This window comes from Gossypium hirsutum, chromosome A08, assembly GCF_007990345.1.
Source record: "Gossypium hirsutum isolate 1008001.06 chromosome A08, Gossypium_hirsutum_v2.1, whole genome shotgun sequence".
In the NCBI taxonomy this organism is placed as follows: Eukaryota; Viridiplantae; Streptophyta; class Magnoliopsida; order Malvales; family Malvaceae; genus Gossypium; species Gossypium hirsutum.
In genome coordinates this window covers 62,919,259-62,940,025 of record NC_053431.1, presented here as the reverse complement: position 1 = coordinate 62,940,025, position 20,767 = coordinate 62,919,259, and the positions used below count along the sequence as shown (strand labels likewise).

Here is a 20,767-nt window from a genome sequence, read left to right as displayed (position 1 = left end):
CATTCCATCATCTTTCAATGTATTCACTCATTCCATTCATACAACGACAATAAGGCATTTTTAATTTAAACAAGCATTGCATTATTATTGACACACGAACTTACCTCGATTCCGAGTAAGGCTAATTATTTTGAATTAGTCCTTAACCTCGTTCAACCTCGTTCTAAGCCCGAATCTTGTTTTCTTGATCTAACATTATAAATATAGCTCATTTATTACTCACATTATTCAAGTGGGTCCATAAACCATACTTTTACACATTTGTATTTTGACCCCTAAACTTTCCCTTATTTACACTTTGGCCCCTAGGCTCGTAAAATGATTTTTATTCGATTTCCTTGCATTTTAAGTCTAGTCGAATCATTTTAATAACTATAGCAGCCCCCAATTTCCACTAAATCACCCTTTTATGACTAATTTTATAACCTTAGCAAAACGGTCCTTTCGGACATTTTAATCGAAAATCACTTAGTAAAAGTCGTTCCTCTAACCATAAACATGCATAATCTACCATTAAACCTCAAAACACCAGCATGTCACTCATGAGTAAATTTTTAAACATAAACCCTAGCTCAAAATAATGGTAGAAATAGGTAAATCGGGTTACCGGGACTTCAAAAATGTAAAGAACATTAAAAACGAGGCTTGGGATCACTTACAAATGAGCTTGGAAGCTTGAACCAAACCCTAGCCATGGCTTACATGGTATTTTCAGCTAGATGAAGAAGATGGGCATGAATTTTGGCCTATTTTCCCTTTTTATTATTGTAATTACTAAAAGACCAAAATGCCCCTAACTTAAAAATATTCTATTTCACCCATTTCATGTCTATTTTTGTCCAAAAAATTAACCAATGGTCTAATTACCATACAAGGGCATCCAATATAAAATTTCATATCAATTGGGCACCTCTAGCATGTAGAACTCAACTTTTGCACTTTTTACAATTTAGTCCTTTTGACCAAATTGAATGCCCAAACGTCAAAATTTTTGAATGAGATTTTCACGAAATCTAGAACATAAAAATATAATAAGAATGAGTTTTCTTATGTCGGATTTGGGGTCCCGAAACCACTATTTCAATTAGGCCCTATTTTAGGATGTTACAGATGTATTCAACGAGAAATAACTAGGTGTAATTGAATATGACTATGTGATGAATAAGTGAAGGTTCATGTGTGTAAACTTATGAGAAATGTACTCGATATGTGATCAAACTTTGGTAAGATTGATATGGAGTAAGTGTTACAATGAAAGTTACTACAAAGAAAACATGAAAGAGTGAAATTTAGTAATAAAACAGTTTTGGACAGCAGTAGTTGTGTGACTTTGAAAAATCACCAAAAATGGTGGAAATCGAATTAGAAGTTGAACAAGATATGAAATAAAATACTATTGAGTCTATTTTCATATAAAGGAAATGATGTAAGCAAAATAAATTTATATTATGAGATATTTGAATTTTCGTGAGACAGAGTCGGAATGATTTTGGAATCCCCTGTTCTGATTTGGGAAAATCATTAAAATTTGTACAAAAATAATTATGGGTTATAGTTTATATGCTAAAAATCCTTAATGAGTATATTTTTTAAAGAAACAAATGGGAACATTATCCAAATCTTGTATGAATAGATAATTAATTTTTAATGCAGAGGGGTCGAAACTGTCGAACAGCAAAACAAGGGTGACTTTAAAGAATAAACTGTACTTATTTGGAGTCTAGTTTCTGAGAAAATTAGCAGTTCTCAATTTGGAGTCCCGTAGCTCCAGATATAAATAATTTAGTGATCGTGACTCGAGAAAACAGCTTAACTAGACTTTGAATAAGTAGAGAAAAATTGAAAAATAGCATGTTAATACATTGCTTATTATTTTTCATGCGAGCTTACTAAGCGTAAAGCTTACTCCCTCCTTTCCATTTCTTTTAGTGTTGTCAGATCGGGTCGGGGTTGGAGATCATCAGAGGCAGCATCACACTATCAAGCTAATACCTTTGGAGTATTGATACATATGTTAGAAATATCAAGTGAGTGGCATGTATAGGGACCTAGTTCTATGACATGTGTTATTATGATTTGGCTAAATGTATTGGCCTATATCGAGCTATTGTATATGGCCATGAGAGGTGGCTTATATTGATTATGGTTTGTAAATCTAGCTAATCATGTTACGTTTTAATGCATATGATGTGATGATATAATATGTTTGTTTGTCATGCATGGTTGGTAATATGTCATGTGTGTTGAATGCATGTTTTATGACCAATCAAGATGGTCATGACCATGAATTAAACGTGTAATATGGTAATAAGATGATAGTGCCTTGAACATGGATGTTTGATGTATAAGTTAGTAACCATAGTTTAATGGTATAAGTGATTAATGAGATGACAAGGTCAAATGAATGTGTAATAATATGGCTAGACTAGTTTATCATGAGTAGGTGGAAAATATGTATAATGACGAGCTAATGTTGAATGTGTCTTAATAGAGGGTGTTTAATCACTAAAATGATGCCATGAGTTGTGAGTTTGATGTGTATCAGGTTGTAAGGGTTTATGGGAAACATGAAGGCTTGGCAAATAGCCTAAGTGTTAGCCACACAGGCAGAGACACGGCCATCTGTCCCAGCCGTGTGGAAGACACGGCCTAGCACATAGGCGTGTGGCCTGTGTAACACCCCTCACCTGTATCCGGCACCGGGATAGGGTTCGAGGCATTACCGAAACTTTTCACGTAAAACATGCTGACTCGACTCACTAGGTTTAGCTCCGAAATGGAACTTACAAGCATTCACATCTCGTCCATTTAATAGGCCTCCAAAGCCTTAAATATACAGAGAGATGATTCGGGTTAGGACCGGGAACGTTCCATAACTTTAGAAAATTTTCCTTATTTAGAAGTGTTACACGCCCGTACATGAGGGGCCGTATGATCACCCACGCCCGTGTGGTCTGAGGCATGTCCATGCCTTTAACCCATGGGCAACACTGACTTTTAGACACAGCCAAGGCACACACCCGTGGGCTCACCCTGTATCTAAAACTTGAGCATTATGTAAATTAACACGGCCCAAACACATGCCTGTGTGTCCTACCCGTGTGCTAATTTGACTTAAAGTTTTAGGTGCAAGGGACACACGACCATACCACACGCCCATGAGGATAGGCCGTGTGTCACATACGGCATAAACACACGCCCGTGCATTTAACCATGTGGACTTTAATAGGCTATTTACCAAGCCTTTAATCACCCCCTTTCTACTTCTTTTTCTTAAAAGATACCAAATTCAAAGTAAAACATGATTAAACACTTGTAAATGATCTTGATGAAATTAATTGTATGGAAACCTCATATCATTGGTTTCATTCAAAAGGGTTATTTCCCATCTAGTATTTATGGGTTCTTATGTTATTGTAACACATTCAAAACTTGGCTCATTTTTGAACTCATTGCCACTTGAAGCAACCCATCATAATGGAGCATAAACATGCATATAAAGGCAGGTCATAGCCTACTTTCAAATATGCCAATTTCCATGGCCTTGTACAAAAAGATGAATGCATCTTTACATGCCTTCATTTGGCAATTCAAATGACTCATATGACAAAATACTCAAAGCCCTATACATGCCATTAACAAAATAGAAGTGTCATTATACCAAAGCTTGACTAGTTGATAGTGTGTTGACTCTCCAATCGTCTTCCAATCTTTATGAGTCCTCGAGCTCTGTAAAATAGGGAAAAAAGAGGGGGTAAGCATTTTCATGCTTAGTAAGCTCAAATAACCGAAAAGTAAACTTATCGAGTAATTAGCATACATCCATACTTAATTCATGAAATCATCCATTATGAAATGATTTCCTATCACATGCACTCAATCAATGAGTTAGTCACATAATCATGTATCATATAATCTAACTAGATGAGCTCATCATTCAACATTTCATTTATATATGTATATCCCATGTTAATGTCGTTAAGTTTCTAGGAAATCTCGATGCAATACCCATTATCCATCAATTCATAAGAATGATCATTCCATATATGCACTCCCGCGAACCTCACATCATATAGCAGGATTACCAGTCTAGGCTAAATCCCACATATCATAGCTCGTAAGATGATGTCGAGATTACCAGTCCAGGCTAAATCTCTTATAGCGACAACACCATTAATGAGCTCGGATCTGAATTACCAGTCCAGGCTAAATTCAGACCCTAATCAGATTACCCGTCCAGGCTAAATCTGTAATGCATATATATTCTTTGGGAGGCTCGATCATTCAAGAAACACCCGTCCAGGCTAGATCCTTTTCATAATTGAGATCAACGGATTACCCGTCCGGGCTAAATCCTTACTGCAACACATGCAGGATCTCGTTACACATATCAATCAGGGTTTATCCATCGAATCCCCTTTATCAACCTCAACCGAGATGATTATCAACAAGTCATTACCAAAGATGCATTTCATGCATCTTCATACTATCAATAAATGAAAATTTCATACATTCATAAATCATACAATTATGCATATTAGGGGTTTACTTTAAGTTATCCGAACTTACCTGGTATTCTTTTCGGGATTGTGTTTCGGTTATTCCGAAACCTTACCTCCGAAACTTGTTCCTCGGGGTCTATCACAGCAAAATTAACTCATTAATACCCCACATAATACATTTCAAGTTTAACATCCACCCCCGATCCAATTGACCATTTTGCCCCTAACCTTTGACATTTTGACAATTTAGTCCCTAAGCTCGTATAATGAAACACATGCAATTTCTATCTTACCCAAGCTAACCGAACATTTTTTCTCTCTTATGGAAACCCACATTTTTCATTATCTTCCCCATTTCTACCACACATTTACCTCTTTTGTAAAATAGTCCCTATAAGGGTTTCTCATGAAAACCAACTTAGAAAAGATGTTTAACACACATTAATCTTTCATATTCCTCCATAATCCATCAAAATACCAATAAATCATGCATGGATAAATTTTTTAACATAAACTCTAGCATAAAATATGGGTAGAAATAGGAAGAGCAAGCTACCGGGATTTCAAAAATACAAAGAACATGAAAAACGGGGCTTGGGAGCACTTACTATTTAGCTTGGAAAGCTTGAAAACCCTAGCTATGGTGACCTTTGAAATTCAGATGGATGAAGGAGAAAATGAGCTGATTTTGGTTCATTTTTCCCATTTTATTTCATTAAAAAGCCTAATGACCAAAATGCCCTTATGCCCTTTCTTAAAATTTCCTCCATGCAAGCCTATTTTTGTCCAAAAATTTAGAATTTAGGAAAATTACTACCCAAGACCTACTAATTCATAATCTAAAGCAATTTCATACAAATTCCTTCTAGAATCCAAGTTTTACAATTTATTCAATTTAGTCCCTAATTTCCAATTGGACACCTTATGCTTAGAATTTCTTCATGAAACTTTAACACATGCATATACTCATATTCTAGGCCTCATAATAATCATAAAATAAATATTTTGGTGTCATATTTGTGGTCCCGAAACCACTATTCCTACTAGGCCCTATTTCGGGATGTTACAGCTTGGCCGTGTGGTTCAAATTGTTTTGTTAATGTCACAAACAGAGAGTTACACAGGCTGAGGACATGGGCGTGTCCCAAGCCACATGGGCGTGTGTGACCACACGGTTCAACACACACGAGCGTGTGACTCTCCAAACTAAGAAATTTGCTAAGTCGTCCAAAGTTTATCGAAAGTTCTCGGTTTAGTCCCGAACCACCCTGATGTATATTTTATGCCTCGAAGGCCCGTATAAGGGACGATATACATGTGTTTGAAAAGTTTTAATTTGGACAAAAATTTTATGGCCCAATTTTGGCATGAATGACTGTGTATGTGTTCGGTAATTTCTCGTATCCTATCTTGGTCTCGGGTACGGGTAAGGGGTGTTACACTCAAAATAATTTAAGCAATTAAATCAATTTGGTAGTTAATGGCATTCTTGGCATACTTGTACTTTCATATTCATTTCCATAAAATGACCAAAGTGTTAGTTTACTCAAACATCAAACCTTTATAAAGCAACTCACTTATATACATACAATAATTCAATATAGCATAACATGATAATTCTTTAACATACTTAAGCATTCTTGTACAAGTCCACAAAGCAACCACAAGTTAGTACATTGGCACAGATCAAAGTATTCAAATCACAATCATGTGCCACCATACAAACTATTTTCATGTTGTTCTCACATTTACATTTTATAAACATATCAACCAAGTTCATAATAACTCCTCCCTACCGTTTGCACCTTTAGTGCATTTGTACACTTCCAACCCTATATAAAACATGTTCAAACACATTTCAAACTATACATTTTAAAAATTTCAAATCAGTTCAATCCAATATCAACTTTTCATTACTATATGCATAATCAATTCAACATTTAACCATTTAAAATATAAAAAAAAAACCATATCATGCAAAATTATATTGTTACCCCTGTTATCCGAGCTGAATGTATTTATAAGTATACGTTAGGTTATCTATCCAACCTCAGCCTTTTAAAACAACATCAGATTACTCGTCTGACCTAAATTTGTATCCTAAGTATCTTTGATTTATCAATTGCTTGTCCGAGCTAAATGTATAATCGTGTTAGGTTACTTGTCCAGGTTAAACCTTCAAAACGACATCAGGTAACTCATCTAAGCTAAACCAGGTCACATGTATCTTTGGTATATCAATTGCTCATTCGAGTTAAAAATATATAATCATGTCAAGTTACCCGTCCGGGCTAAACCTTTGAAGACAAATCAATTTGCTTGGCCAACTAAAAATATACATGTAAGGCTACACATCTGGCTAAACCTTTAAAACAATAGTAAGTTACTCAACCAAGCTAAACCTGTGTCACATGTCTCTTCGAGTCCACGACAAATGTTAGATCTCAAAAATCATCAGAATTGACCTATAACCTTGTGCGCAAGACTTTATTAGGTTCATTGGGACAAATTTCAACAATTTGTACTATTTTAAATTCTTATAACCGTATACACACTTTTCACAATTCAAATAGCAATTCAAATACATTTTAAATATTATAACATCATTATATACATATCATCCGATCACATAACAATTTCACATCCACTCGATATCACGCATCTATTCATATTTAAAACTAAAGAGCAAATAAAAATAATACAAACATACCGTGAATTAATAAAGTAAGCCCCATATGAACTTACCTGACAAAATCAGCAATACACAAAACATCAAGGATTAACTTGCAAATTTAAATTTTCCTCAATTATCCCCCGATTAGCTCAAATCTCGATCTATAAGGACTCAAAAAATTATTATTTTATCAAGGTTATTAGTTTATCGATATATGAAAAATTTATTACTTTATCGATACATTAATATTTATTAATTTAAAGAATATTTCATACTTTATGCATAGGTTTTTTTGTCAAAATCCAATATGCATGTAGGTGAAATGATTAAAGTTAATTGGTTCATGTAACAAAAAAAAAGAGTTAATTAATTGGTTCATGTAACCAAAAAGAAAAAAGAGTTAATGGTTTCAAAATCCAATACATATATATTCATTGGATAGATTAAAAATTTTATTATAAATAAACACATGTACGTATCAAAATATTGTAATTCATATAATCTTTTCCTCCATGGCTTCCCATTTGGAACGTGTAAAAAAGTCTACATTGACAGATGAGATGAGAAAAGCATTATGTGAGTACAAAAATAAGCATCCCTCTTCAAGTCAAAAAGATTTGCAACACCAAAGGTCTTAATACCTTACTTGTTCAGTGGATTCTCAATTTTTTTGACTCAACCCTCACAATCACCACTCCATGCAGAGCTTCTCATAATTATCTCTTCTTTGAAGCAACCAGGGAAGAAGATGAAGAAAGTGAAGCAGGTAATAAAAAGAATTCTCTACTCAAGAAGTCATTTCCTAGGTATTTATAGCCCTTCTCGCTCAGTTATCAACCTTATAGAGACCATCCGTTAATAATCATTATGTCTCCCACTAAGGAACCAATTGGTTTTAATATAACCAAACTAGATTTGGAATTCAACTATTTCTAAATCAGCCTTTATATTTCTTTGATTTTTTAGTAGAGACTGCCAGCTTACGATTTCTTTCAAGTTAACCCTGAAATTGTTCCAAATTTTTCGGTTTAAATGAACTGGGTGCAACAAAACCATTGCAGCCTATCATTTGAACAATTATATGCCAACCAAATGCTAAGAATTTTCCTAGCCTCCTGGTGAGTAAGCAATGCCTGCACCACATCTGCTTTCCAAGTACTAATAGAATTGTGGATTAAATTCGTAACTTTTTTAGCACCAGTAACCCTTGAGGATTCAACTATGCAAGGTGTAACATCCTAATTTTGGGCGTAGTCAGAACAGTGGTTTCGGGACCACAAATTCAATGAGAAAATTTTCATTTTTATTATATTTTTATGGTCTACAATTTCACGGAATGATATCGTGTAAATTTCGTTCGAAAATTTTGACGTTTGGGCACTCAATTTGGTCAAAATGACTAAATTGTAAAAAGTGTAAAAGTTGAGTTCTACATATTAGAAGTGTCTAATTGTTATGAGTTTTTAAATTACAGGTCCTTAAATGGTAATTAGACCATTTTTAAGTTTGTGGACAAAAATGGACATGGTATGATAGGTTTTTAAAAGTTTTTCATTAAGGGCATTTTAGTAAATTGGTAATTAAATGAATTAAAAATGCCAAAATAAGCCAAATTTGCTCATCTTCTTCCTCATGGCTGAATGTCTCATGAAAAACACCATGGCTAGGTTTTTCAAGCTTTCCAAGCTCATTTTTAAGTGATTTTGAGCCCCGTTTTTAATGTTCTTTACATTTTTGAAGTTCCCGTAACATGTTCTAGCTATTTCTACCATTTATTTGAGCTAGGGTTTGTGTTTAAAAATTTGACCATGAATGATATGCATGTATTTTGATGTTTAATGGTAGAATATAACGCTTGAAATTGTGTTAAACACCTTTTGCTAAGCGATTTTACGTGAAAACGAGTAAAATGACATAATCGGTAAAAATACCTAATGTTCATAAGTACATGTTAGAGTGAGAATTTGATGTTTCCATAGAATGGAAAAATGATTTTCATGTCATAATACATAAGAAAATAGGATGAATTTTAATTTTCGAGCCTTGGGGAAAAAGTGAAAATATGCAAAAGTTTAAGGGTCAAAATGCAAATTTGTAAAAATATGATTTTTGGACCCGTATGAATAATGTGACTAATTATTAGGCTAAATGTGATATTATAGATCAAGGAAATTGAGATTCGGGCTTAAATCGGGAAAATACGAGGTTATGGACTAAAATGGTAAATTATCGTTTCTAGATCGAGGTAAGTTCATGTGTTAATAATGATGTAATACCATGCATGAATTGTAATTCTCTATTGATATGGAATAAATTGTATGATTTAATATGTTTAAGAGAAGTTGATGGATGGTGTGTATGATATGGAAAAATGTAATGCTTGTTGTGTCATGTGAAATTGAATGGCAAATTATTGTTACATGAATTGAGTGTTAAATTACTATTACCCGGGTTCTATGAATTGCTACACAGTTTTACTTGACGAGATTTCGACAAGTAAGTTTGGATAACTTAAAGTAAACTCGTAACATCCCTAATTGTATGATTTATGAGTGCATGATAAGTGCATTTATTTATGGCATGAAATTACATAAAATGCATCTTTGGAAATGATTTGTCAAAAAATGTATTGGTTGAGGTTTAAAGAGGGAATTTGATGGATAAACCATGATTTACAAGCAAATTGAGATCCTACATGTGTTGCAGAAAGGATTTAGCCCGGACGGGTAATCCGTTGTTCTCAATTATGAAAAGGATCTAGCCAGGACGGGTGTTCCTTTGGATGATCGAGCCTCCCGAAGAATATATGTGCATTGGATTTAGCCCGAACGGGTAATCCGATTAGGGTCTGAATTTAACCTGGACTGGCAATTTAGATCTGAACTCAGTAAGGGTGTTTGTCGCAATAAGGAATTTAGCCTGGACTGGTAATCCCGACATCACCTTATGAGTTTACAATACGGGGGATTTAGTCTGGACTGGTAATCCCGCCGTAAGATGTGAGGTTCGCAAGAGTGCATACATGAAATGATCATTCTTATGAATTGACGGTAAATGGATAATCCATTGGAATTTCCTAGAAACTCAATAGGATTAATATGATGTATATCAATGAAATGATAAATGATGAGCTCTTCTAAGACAAATTTACATGGTGCATTGTCATGAGACTAATTTGATGATTGCGTGCATGTGATAGAGAATTATCCTATACTTGGAATGTATGACTAAGTATGCCCATGAGAAATAATAACTTTTATATTGAGCTCCATTGTGAAAAAAATGAGTAAGGGATCCATGAAATGGTAAGTTCATGATAGTTGGAAATCATCTTATGATAGTGATCATTATATTGTACCAAAACAGATTTGGACATTAGCATTAGTCTGACTTTGAAAATCCACTAAAAATTGTGGAAATTGATTTAGAAGCTTAATAAAATATTAAATTAAATCTTAATGAGTCTAGTTTCACATTAAGAAAACAGTGAAAGAAAAGAATTCTGTATCATGAGATATTTGAATTCTTGTGAGACAAAGTCAGAGTGATTCCAGACTCCCCTGTCTTAACTTTGGAAAATCACTATAAATTTTTAAAAAATAATTATGAGTTAAAATTTATATGACTAAAATCCTTAATGAGTCTACTTTCAGGATAAAAAGATGAGAACATTATCCGAGTCTCGTACTATGAGATAAATAAATTTTAGTGAAGAAAGGTTGAAGCTATCAAATAGTGAAACAGGGGAGACATTGAATAAAAAATTGTACTTATTGGCTAGACCAAAAATTCTGAAAATTTTATGATAAGACGAGATATGAGTCTAGTTTCTGGAAAATTAACGAATCTTAATTTGAAGTTCCGTAGCCCCGGATGTAAATAATTTAATAAATATGACTTGGGAAAACAGCTTAGCTAGAATTTGAATAAATAAATAAATAAATGAAAATAGCATGTTATCGCATTGCTTATTATTTTCATGCGAGCTTACTAAGCGTAAAGCTTACTCCCTCCTTTTCATTTCTTTTAATTTTTTCAGGTCAGCTCAAGGTTGGAGGAGGCAGCATCACACTATCGAGCCATTATCCGTGGAGTATTGATATGTGTATGTTAAATGTTTTCAAATGAGTGGCATGTATAGGGGCTTAGTTTTTCTATGATGACTATTGTTGTGATTAGCCAAAGGTATTGGTTTATATTGATTTGTTGTTTATAGCCATGAGATATGGCTTATAATGACATATGTTAATGTCTTGTGATGTGGTTATGTGATTGTGCTTGCTCACTATGTATGAGAAGTATATGGCATATGTACATGATGAATGCCATTGAAATCTTGTATTTGTGTGTATGTAAAGATGACAAAAAGGCTTGGAAATTAGCCTAATTCTTGACCACACAGGTAGAAACATGGCCGTGTCTCAGCCGTATGGAGGACACGGCCTCTGGCCACTGGTGTGTGCCTTGGCTATGTGCCCTTAAACGGTTGCTGACGTCATAAACAGAGAGTTACACGGGATAAGGACACGGCCGTGTCCCAAGCCACACGGCCGTGTCCCAAGCCACACGGACGTGTGCAACCACACGGGCATGTGACTCTCCAAAGTTAGAAAATTTTTAAGTTGCCCAAAGACTTTCGAAAGTTCTCGGTTTAGTCCCGAACCACCCCGATGTATGTTATAGGCTTCGAAGGCCTGTAGAAGGGACAATATGCATGTGTTTGAAAATTTTTAATTTTAGGCGAAATTTGGTAACCCAGTTTTGTATGTTTGTGAATGTTTAAGTCCGGTAACGCCTCGAACCCTGTCCCGGAGCTGGATACGGATGAAGGGTGTTACACAAGGCCTATCACTTAAGAGTCATGGCATGTCCCAAATAGAGATCATCGTACCATCACCCACCTGTCAATTGATTCTTTTGGAAAGGAGTCATTTTGTCAACCATATGCTTCATCAAATAACCAAAGGTTGATTCCACAAATTTGATTCTAGAAGTTATGCATGTGGGTAACACTTTTCTTTAAGAAATTGTGCCATTAAAGATAAAGGATCACACGCTAATCGCCAACCCTGTTTGGCCAACAACATGATATTGAACTTGGCAAAATTATGAAACTCTATACCTCTGACCTCCTTCGCAGCACAAAGAGTCTCTCATGCACACCAATGAATTCCTTGTTTGGTGTGGGATTTCTACCACCAATAACGACCAATATTGACTCCAATTCCTTGCAAAAAGAATTAAGTAGTAGAAAATAAGACATAATGTAACACCCTTCACTTGACCCGACCGCCGAGTCCGGGTACCAAATGTCATAATTAAAACTGTATTACCTAACAACATTTCTAACTTGACTTATTTACCAACTTAAAAAATGTCAAACTTAATCTTTATTTACCATATAAATTTATTTCAATTTATTAGTTATCGAACACGTTCTAGGAATAAACATCTAATAAAACTTCTTATTTTACGAGTAACAAAATAAGTTTATTATAGTTTTTACAATCATTTTTACTTTACTAGGCATAAATATATATATCTACTATGTACTTAAAACTTAGATTAGATTTATTTACACTTATTAAAACCTCGAGGAGTAGCTTCTAAGGGCAGCCCTCTATATGCATGACACCGCAACAAAACATCCACTTGGATTCTGCAAGATTTGGCTTGGTCTCTTCCTAGTAATCCTATGTTAGCATTTGATCATGCAATCAAAGCACATCACTCATAAGTTTGAATGAACTTAGTAAAATCCCATACATAAATTATGGAATAATAAATCTTAATATTACAAGTGACAAGAATTTATACACATAAATAACTCTCTGAGTTTCATATAAGCTTTCACAATTTATCTAGCATGGTTGACGTCTATACATCCTTCTTGAACGAATAGTACTCTCTCTAACAACCTTTTTTCAAGACTTGACTTTTCAAGCTCTGTCCCAGACTTTTATTCTACCTCACTGGTTAGACTCATCAAAAAACAGTCACACCAACAAATATACCGATTGTCGATTAACTTCGACGGACTTGCAAGTGTTTCACCAATAAGATGGATTCTTACCCTGGTTTCCTTCATTTCACAGTGAAACTCAATATTGACTTACTATATTATCCCAAAATTTAATTTCCTATAACTTAGCTTGTGCATATACCCTTCCAGAGGAAACTCTTTTACTTACATCCTCGTATGTGGCCTTTGAATATAAGATTTGGCGAATACTTTAAGCACCACACTTTTCTTGCAAAATTGTACTTGTAAGATAGTCCTACTGGACTTTCCTTTTCAAGATAGCCCGAAAAGGTATTCCATTAATCAGATAGTCTTAATGGACTTCCTAGTAATAGACAATCCTTAGCGGATTATCTCCTCATTAGATCGTATAAGGCAAACTTCCCAACACTAGATAGTCCTCATTTTCATTCGTTAGTCCCTTATGGACATTACAAAATAGATAGTCATTGGCGAACATTCCACTTAAGATTGTCCATGGCGAACTTCCCTTTTCTAATGACCCTTTGTGTCAAGAAACACTTAGAAATAGAATCTAGAGAATTGTCTCCCTTTCTCATAGCTAATGTTTGCTTATTCGTTACCTCTGGCAGACTCTTAACGGCGGATACATATTTGCAATTACTCTAAAAGAAAACCCCTTTTTTTTCCATGTATACCCACATACAAGATGCTTTTACACACTTCTCCTGCCTTTACATCTTGGCGAAGCCTCTTATGTGAAAGCTTGTCGACACTCTCATACACGTCATAACCGTTACGATGGACTTTTCATCACGCGAGTCACATAGTGGATTTCACATATATGCCTAACGGGCTTTCATGTTTACTGTCCTGGCGAACTTCATTTTTCTATAAGCGTAGACTTGTTTCTCACTAGATCATGTCATGGCTAGCCATGAATTTTTGACTCCAGAAAGTCAGTAGACCATTTCCATGGTATCACTCCGTAAAGCCAATAGATCATTCCTATGATGCCACTTGGTAGAGCCAATAGATCACTTCCATGATGCCGCTCCATAAAGCCAATAGATCATTTCCATGATGTTGCTCTAGTCGGTAGATCATTTAACGAATCAAGCCTTCTTAAATCCCCTTTGTTAATTCAAACACCTAAGTGTTCACCAATAATGTCAAGCCATTTCATATTGCAGTGACTCCAATTCCCATTCAATCATTTCATTCCTCCATTATGTCAATTTTCCTATTTTCAACTATTCCGTCAAATAATTCCCTCCGTACTCTACATTTTATAAACATACATTTCATGCAAAACATTACATTCACTATTATAACATGGAGTATGCCACATGTCAGTTCATCAATACACAACCATATCAAGTATTCAAAGAACATTTTTCAAACACTCATATAAGTGCACAACCATATGCATGCATAACCTTTCCAGTCAACAACAACCATATATATTCAAAGAACTCAAATTGAACTTAACGCAAAACACATAAACAGCACAACAACTAGAACAACACCAAAGTAGTTGAGTACAGGAACTCACCTACTGCCATTCCTCCCCACTAGCTTAGCTTTTCCAACAACCAGTCTCCTCCATCCTAGTTAGCTAAGTATGACAACAAAAAATATACAGTTAACCTGAAGGCATTCATGATTTAAAATCCAAAATCCAGAAACTTACAGAAACCTTTTAAATTTTGTCGAAACTCTCAACTTTTTTTCTCAAATCCACGAGTACTAAAAGATTAGGAACTTTACTAGCTCATCAGATTTCCATCCTTTCATAATCAACCCTCGTATTCATCACTTCATGCAGAGCTTTCCTTAAACTTTTTCTTCCTCGGAATAGCTAAATAAAAAGATGAAGAGGAGAAGAAACTGAAATAAAATTGAGAAGAATTTCCCCCTGTAATAACACTTCTCAGCTATAAATAATCTTACACGCACGGTCAACTAAAAATCCTATCAAAACCAATGGTTGACATCATTATGTTTCCCACTTAGGAACCAGTCAATTCCAACATAATTGAACCAGAATTAAAAGTCAACTATTTGCCATTCGGCCACTAAAATTTTTAAATTTTACTGTTGAGGTCACCAAACCTACAGTTTCTTTCAATTAACTCCCAACTCTTATCTAAATTTTGAACCTCTCTTAAAAATCAGGTGTGACACATAATGTATGTCGGAATGGATTGCAGAACTAACTTTATAAAGACCTCTTTTCCTCCACTTGGCAATCCCACCCTAAATCCATTAATGGTATAGAATGCCACCTTCTTATTCTGCCCCACCATAATCGGCATACCAAGATATTACTCTAAATCGGCTGAACGTCGAACTCCCAACTCCAACAACATATAATCTTGCGCCATAGCATCAATATTGGGACTGAAGCAAATAAGAAACTTATCAAAGTTAACTACATGATCCGAACACCCTTCATATTCATTGAGAATACTTTTAATGTGTCGTACCTCTACCAAAGTAGCTTCACCAAAAATTAAAATTTTGTCCGTAAAGAATAAATGGGAGACTATCGGTCCTGATCCACCTGCAACAGAGAAGAAAGTCCTTCGACACAAAAAAGAAACAGAAAAGGGCTCAATGGATCCCCCTTCTTAGACCTCTCGTCAAAATTATAAGCCCCTGCTTTATTCCATTAATCAAAATAGAATATCTAACTAATTGCACATAGCGCAAAACAAGATCCACCCATGTTGAGGAAAAACCTAATTTACAGAATTGGCTATTGTGGATAGACACTAGCTATTTAAAGTTGACAGTGAAAGATCTGGTTGAAATCGGAGGGAAATGTTGAAAAATATAGTGGAGATTGGAGGAAATAAATATGGGGACTCCGGCGAACTCAGATTGGCCAGGAAGATGCGGTCAAGAATACGATATGTTAAAGACGGTTGCAAGAATGGATTTCACTAATAGAAGTACAAAATGGGAAAGGAGAGGAAAACGATTCATATGCTCGTAGTTTCCATCACTTGGTGAAAGTTTTAATATGTATACATTGTATCAGTTCATTTTAATTACATAACTAAGACATTGTGGAATGATTGATGCATAAAAATGTTCAAAAAATATATAAGATTACTAATTTTTTTCATTATTTAAAGTAATAAATAATAATAAAAATAATATTTAATTGTAAAAGTTGACTTTAAACTTCAAACTTTATCCAATGTAAAGTTTAGCAACTTTAAACTTTAAAATAGAAAAAAAATTTAATAAGCAATAAAAGAAGTAAACAACTTATAGAACAAATAAACAAGAGAAAAAAACCCTTAAAATATTCAACTTTATTTTAACCTCATTTATTTAATCACATTTAATATTTATAAATATTTATATATATATAATTTTTCTTTTTACAAAAACATCTTTAAATTCGAAATGATACATCAAAATGATAGATACTAATATGTATTAGTTATAGTAAAAACATCCAACGATGCAATAATAACTATTTTAAGTTCAATTCATGGGAATAGGTTAGCTAATATTCTTCTTCTTCTTTTTTAATTCTTCTTGATCTTATATTTGAGCTTTATTGGATTTGGGTGCTTGACATATCTCAATAATACACTTTCGATGTAAATAAAAAAAATAAAAGTAATATATATTTATAAAAAAGTATATAAAAAATTAAATAAGAGTTTGAGTGAAATAATAAAATTGAAATTTAAAGATTACAATATAATGAAATAAAAAAAAAGATAAAAATAATCTCATAGTAAATAAATAGAATGAGTTTTTAGTAATTAGGATTATGTCAATTAGATACACCATGTAAACTATACAATTAAATAATAATATATGGATATATAAGAAAGGATTGTATGAAACAAATATATTATTCATTTCTAATGGTTTAATGGCATATTAGTAGTTTCATTTTGAATTTTAGGATTTTCGTTTGGATTTAATTTTTTTTTAAGATAAAAATGTTAATGTGGCATTAAACTATTGGAAAAGGGATACAGATGACGTGGCGTTAATATTTCATACAATCATTTTCCATGGATATAATATATTAAAAAAGAATGGCATATTAGCTCGAATGAGATTAGCATTATTGCCAGTACAGGAGGATGTGGGTTTGAGTGCGTTAAACCGCATTATTCTCCTATTTATGGATTGAAAAGGACTATGAGTAGTTCTAGGCATTATATTAAAAATGTGATCAGAATCTATAATAAGATTATTAAAAAAAAGATATGATAAATTTAGCTTTTAATGTTTAAATTTTTTGTCAATTTGGTTCTTATTCATTTTTTTAGTTAAGTTTGATCGATAACTTAAAAAAAATCAAATTGCTTTTATTGAATAGAAATGTTAACTAAAACATTAATTTTTTTAATGAGTTGGCATCGCAGCCCTTACGATAGCCTACATACAATTCATGCTAATATAATACTAATTGTTTTATATGTTATATCACTAAATAAATTAAAATTTTGAAAATAAAAGTTCATAAAAGAATTTTTTTTAAAAAGGCATTAAGTACATATAAATTATCATGTAAACTGTTATGCTTAAAATTTTAATGTTTTAATCTATATTTATGTTAAAAAATCAATTCAAGTTAACGGTTAAATTTGGCACTTTAAAAAAAATCACAAAATTTAGCTAAAAATTTAGAGGCAAATTGGAAAAAGAAAAAGTAAATATTAATAGCTAAATTTGATATTATAATAAAAAAAATTGATTGCATTTCCATTTAATCCAACAAGAAAAATAGAGCGTGGGGAGCTGTGTTTAGCAGGAAATGTGGTTGTTTAGCAGGAAAGGGGCGTCTGGGTTTTCAGCTTCTTCTACAGCTGAAGAAGTTACACAAGGGATTGATGGCACTGGTCTAACCGCCGTCGTCACAGGTCCTTGCTTTTTTTTATTTTGGGTTTAGAAATTTTCGTAAAATCTACTCTCTCTCTCTCTCTCTCTCTCTCTCTCTCTCTCTCTCTCTCTCTCTCTTTTCTTTTAATTATTGGAAAGAATAATTACTCTTATATCTGCAAATAAATATGTTTGGAGATGTTATGTTTTTGGATATACTTCACTGCGCTTGTTAAAGCTTCACCAACATAAAAATCATTAGTGTGAAATGAGGATAAAATTTGTGATGAAATTGCATCAGGGGCATCAAGTGGTATTGGCACTGAAACTGCACGAGTTCTTGCACTGCGCGGTGTCCATGTAGTTATGGCGGTCAAAAATATGACTGCTGGGAGGGAAGTTAAAGACACAATAGCTAAGAGAAATCCCAATGCCAAAATTGATGCAATGGAATTAGATCTGAGTTCATTGGCATCAGTGAGGAAATTTGCTGCTGATTTCATATCCTCTGGTCTTCCACTCAACATCCTCATGTAAGTGTATTTGCCAGTGTATGCTAATGTTTGTTAGCTTTGAAAATTATTTAAGAGGAATATGTACTTTTTAAAGTAACAATGCATGAATCATGGCTACACCCTTCATGCTTTCAAAAGATGGAATAGAATTTCAGCTCGCCACAAACCACGTAGGTAAGGTTTCGTGAAAAGAGACATAGTAATGGTTAGATGCCTACTTGATTGTTTGAAATTTCCAAAGCAATGATTTGAAGTATAAACAAGCAAGAAGGAAAGAAAATGACAGAACAGTGCAATGAAGAAAATCTGTTTCCCTTGTTAGGACACTTCCTCCTAACACATCTATTGCTGGAAACCATGAAGAAAACAGCACAAGGAAGAAGGACGGAAGGAAGAATTGTAAATGTCTCGTCCCGCGTTATCCTAATTACCTCTTTGTGAATTGACAATTTATAGGTACAACAGCTTATCTGCATATGGCCAGTCAAAGCTTGCCAATGTCTTGCACGCTAAAGACCTTGCAAGACGTTTAAAGGTGACTTCCATGTCCAAGGTTCCTTATTACGTCAGTAACATTACTTTTAACAATTTAGTGGTTTTTTCTGTAGTTATATAATTTAAAATCTTTATATTTTTCTTAGCAAAAATTGAAATTATGGTTGTGCTTATAAAATGGGAAGTATGATATAAAGAGCAAGGGTTGATTTAATTTGGTTTGTTAATTAGTGTTATTTCATCTGCCACCTAGGACTTGTATTCTCGCATATGACTGAATTAGTGCACAAGAATGTCAAACAATGGAACTTATTAGATAAAGTACATGGTAGTCATGACAACCAAAACATGCTGCTATATTTTGGTGGTATGCTCTTTAAACAGGAAGATGAAGTGGCCATAACTGCAAATTCGCTTCACCCAGGTGCCATTGCAACCAACCTTTTTCGTCATTCCAACCTTATCAATGGTATTGATTTACTTCCTCTCTTTCTTTCTTTTTCCTTTTTTTTTTTCCTTCTAGGGTTGTGCATATTAAAAACAATATGTTAAAGTGATCATCTTTTTATGCTTCAAAGCTCCCATCATTGCAGTTCATTGTAAAGATGCTAGCTTTAAACCCAACCAGTTCGTGCGTCCACATAGTAAAACACGTGTTGTAAACCAAATATTCTACGATTAGAACATGATGCATTTGACCGTCTCCCTTTCTCATCCCATGTACTATTATGGATGATGAGTCTCAAAATTGGAATCATGAACTCCATATAAGCATATACTCCAAGAGCCTGTTAGCAATTAATATGTCCTGTTTATTATAAGGTTGGTTTCCTCTTACTAGAGTAGCCCCTTTGTATTTTATTGAAACTGAGATGCTTTCAGTTTATATCAGCATGTACCCTTTATTTTGAATAGTTTTTACACTTGTACCAAAGAAAGGAGACGATTATGATTTATTTAATCTGGTTCTGATGTAGGTCTTGTTGGTCTTGTTGGTCTTGTTGGTAAATATGTCATTAAAAATGTAGAGCAGGTATAGCCTTTGAAATTTTTAGCCCCATTTTGAAGTTGTGTAGAAAATGTATAACTACATGTTTGGATTGATTGAGGTGGTTTCAGGGCGCAGCAACTACTTGCTATGTGGCATTGCATCCACAAATTACAGGGAAGACTGGCCTCTATTTTGCAGACAGTAATGTAGCTGAAACTAGCTTACAAGCTAATGATAATGCCTTGGCAAGGAAACTCTGGGATTTTACTTTCACGTTGATCAACAACTGTCCTAACAACACTTGATAGGCACCAGCGAAATTTATACTTGTTTTTTTTTTTTTTGGATTTTTTTAATGGTTTTAGTGATTTGGATTAAGGTATTCCAAATTAAATTACGATATAGGAAAATACAATATATTTTCATTTTTCTGTGATTTTAAATCCATTGACCTACAGATAGTATTTAAATAGTGGTTTAGAAACAGACATTAACCGTTAAAGAAGGCATTTCAAGAGTAAAATTAGACAATATCAAATGTATAACTGAACACAAGAAGCCTGGAGCTGGAAAGCGTATTCAACAATCAAAACATCCTTGATTTGTTTCAACAATGGAAATAAATTCATTAAGTTATCAGACGGTATATTACAAGGATGAAGAAAGTAACTAAATGGCATTTAACCTCGAGAAAACCAGTTCCTTTTCAACTAAACAATCATTTGCTTCTTCAACTGCACCTCTTTT

General features: G+C 33.9%; 1 protein-coding gene across 1 annotated transcript; it reads left to right on the top strand.

The window, feature by feature from the left end:
• The first annotated feature begins 17,892 nt into the window (after positions 1-17,892).
• Positions 17,893-20,456, top strand: LOC107907962 (short-chain dehydrogenase TIC 32, chloroplastic). The gene is made up of 6 exons (XM_016835276.2): positions 17,893-18,060; positions 18,321-18,552; positions 18,991-19,069; positions 19,414-19,498; positions 20,007-20,062; positions 20,149-20,456. Exons 1-6 carry the CDS (start codon positions 17,955-17,957, stop codon positions 20,323-20,325), a joined length of 735 nt encoding a protein of 244 aa, XP_016690765.1. The 5' UTR covers positions 17,893-17,954; the 3' UTR covers positions 20,326-20,456.
• The last annotated feature ends 311 nt before the right edge of the window (positions 20,457-20,767 follow it).

Coding starts and splice junctions, on each gene's coding strand:
- LOC107907962 (XM_016835276.2), top strand. CDS start 17,955: ATGTGGTTGTTTAGCAGGAAAGGGGCGTCTGGGTTTTCAGCTTCTTCT. Junction 18,553..18,990: donor CTTCCACTCAACATCCTCAT/GTAAGTGTATTT, acceptor GACAATTTATAG/GTACAACAGCTTATCTGCAT. Junction 20,063..20,148: donor TCATTAAAAATGTAGAGCAG/GTATAGCCTTTG, acceptor AGGTGGTTTCAG/GGCGCAGCAACTACTTGCTA.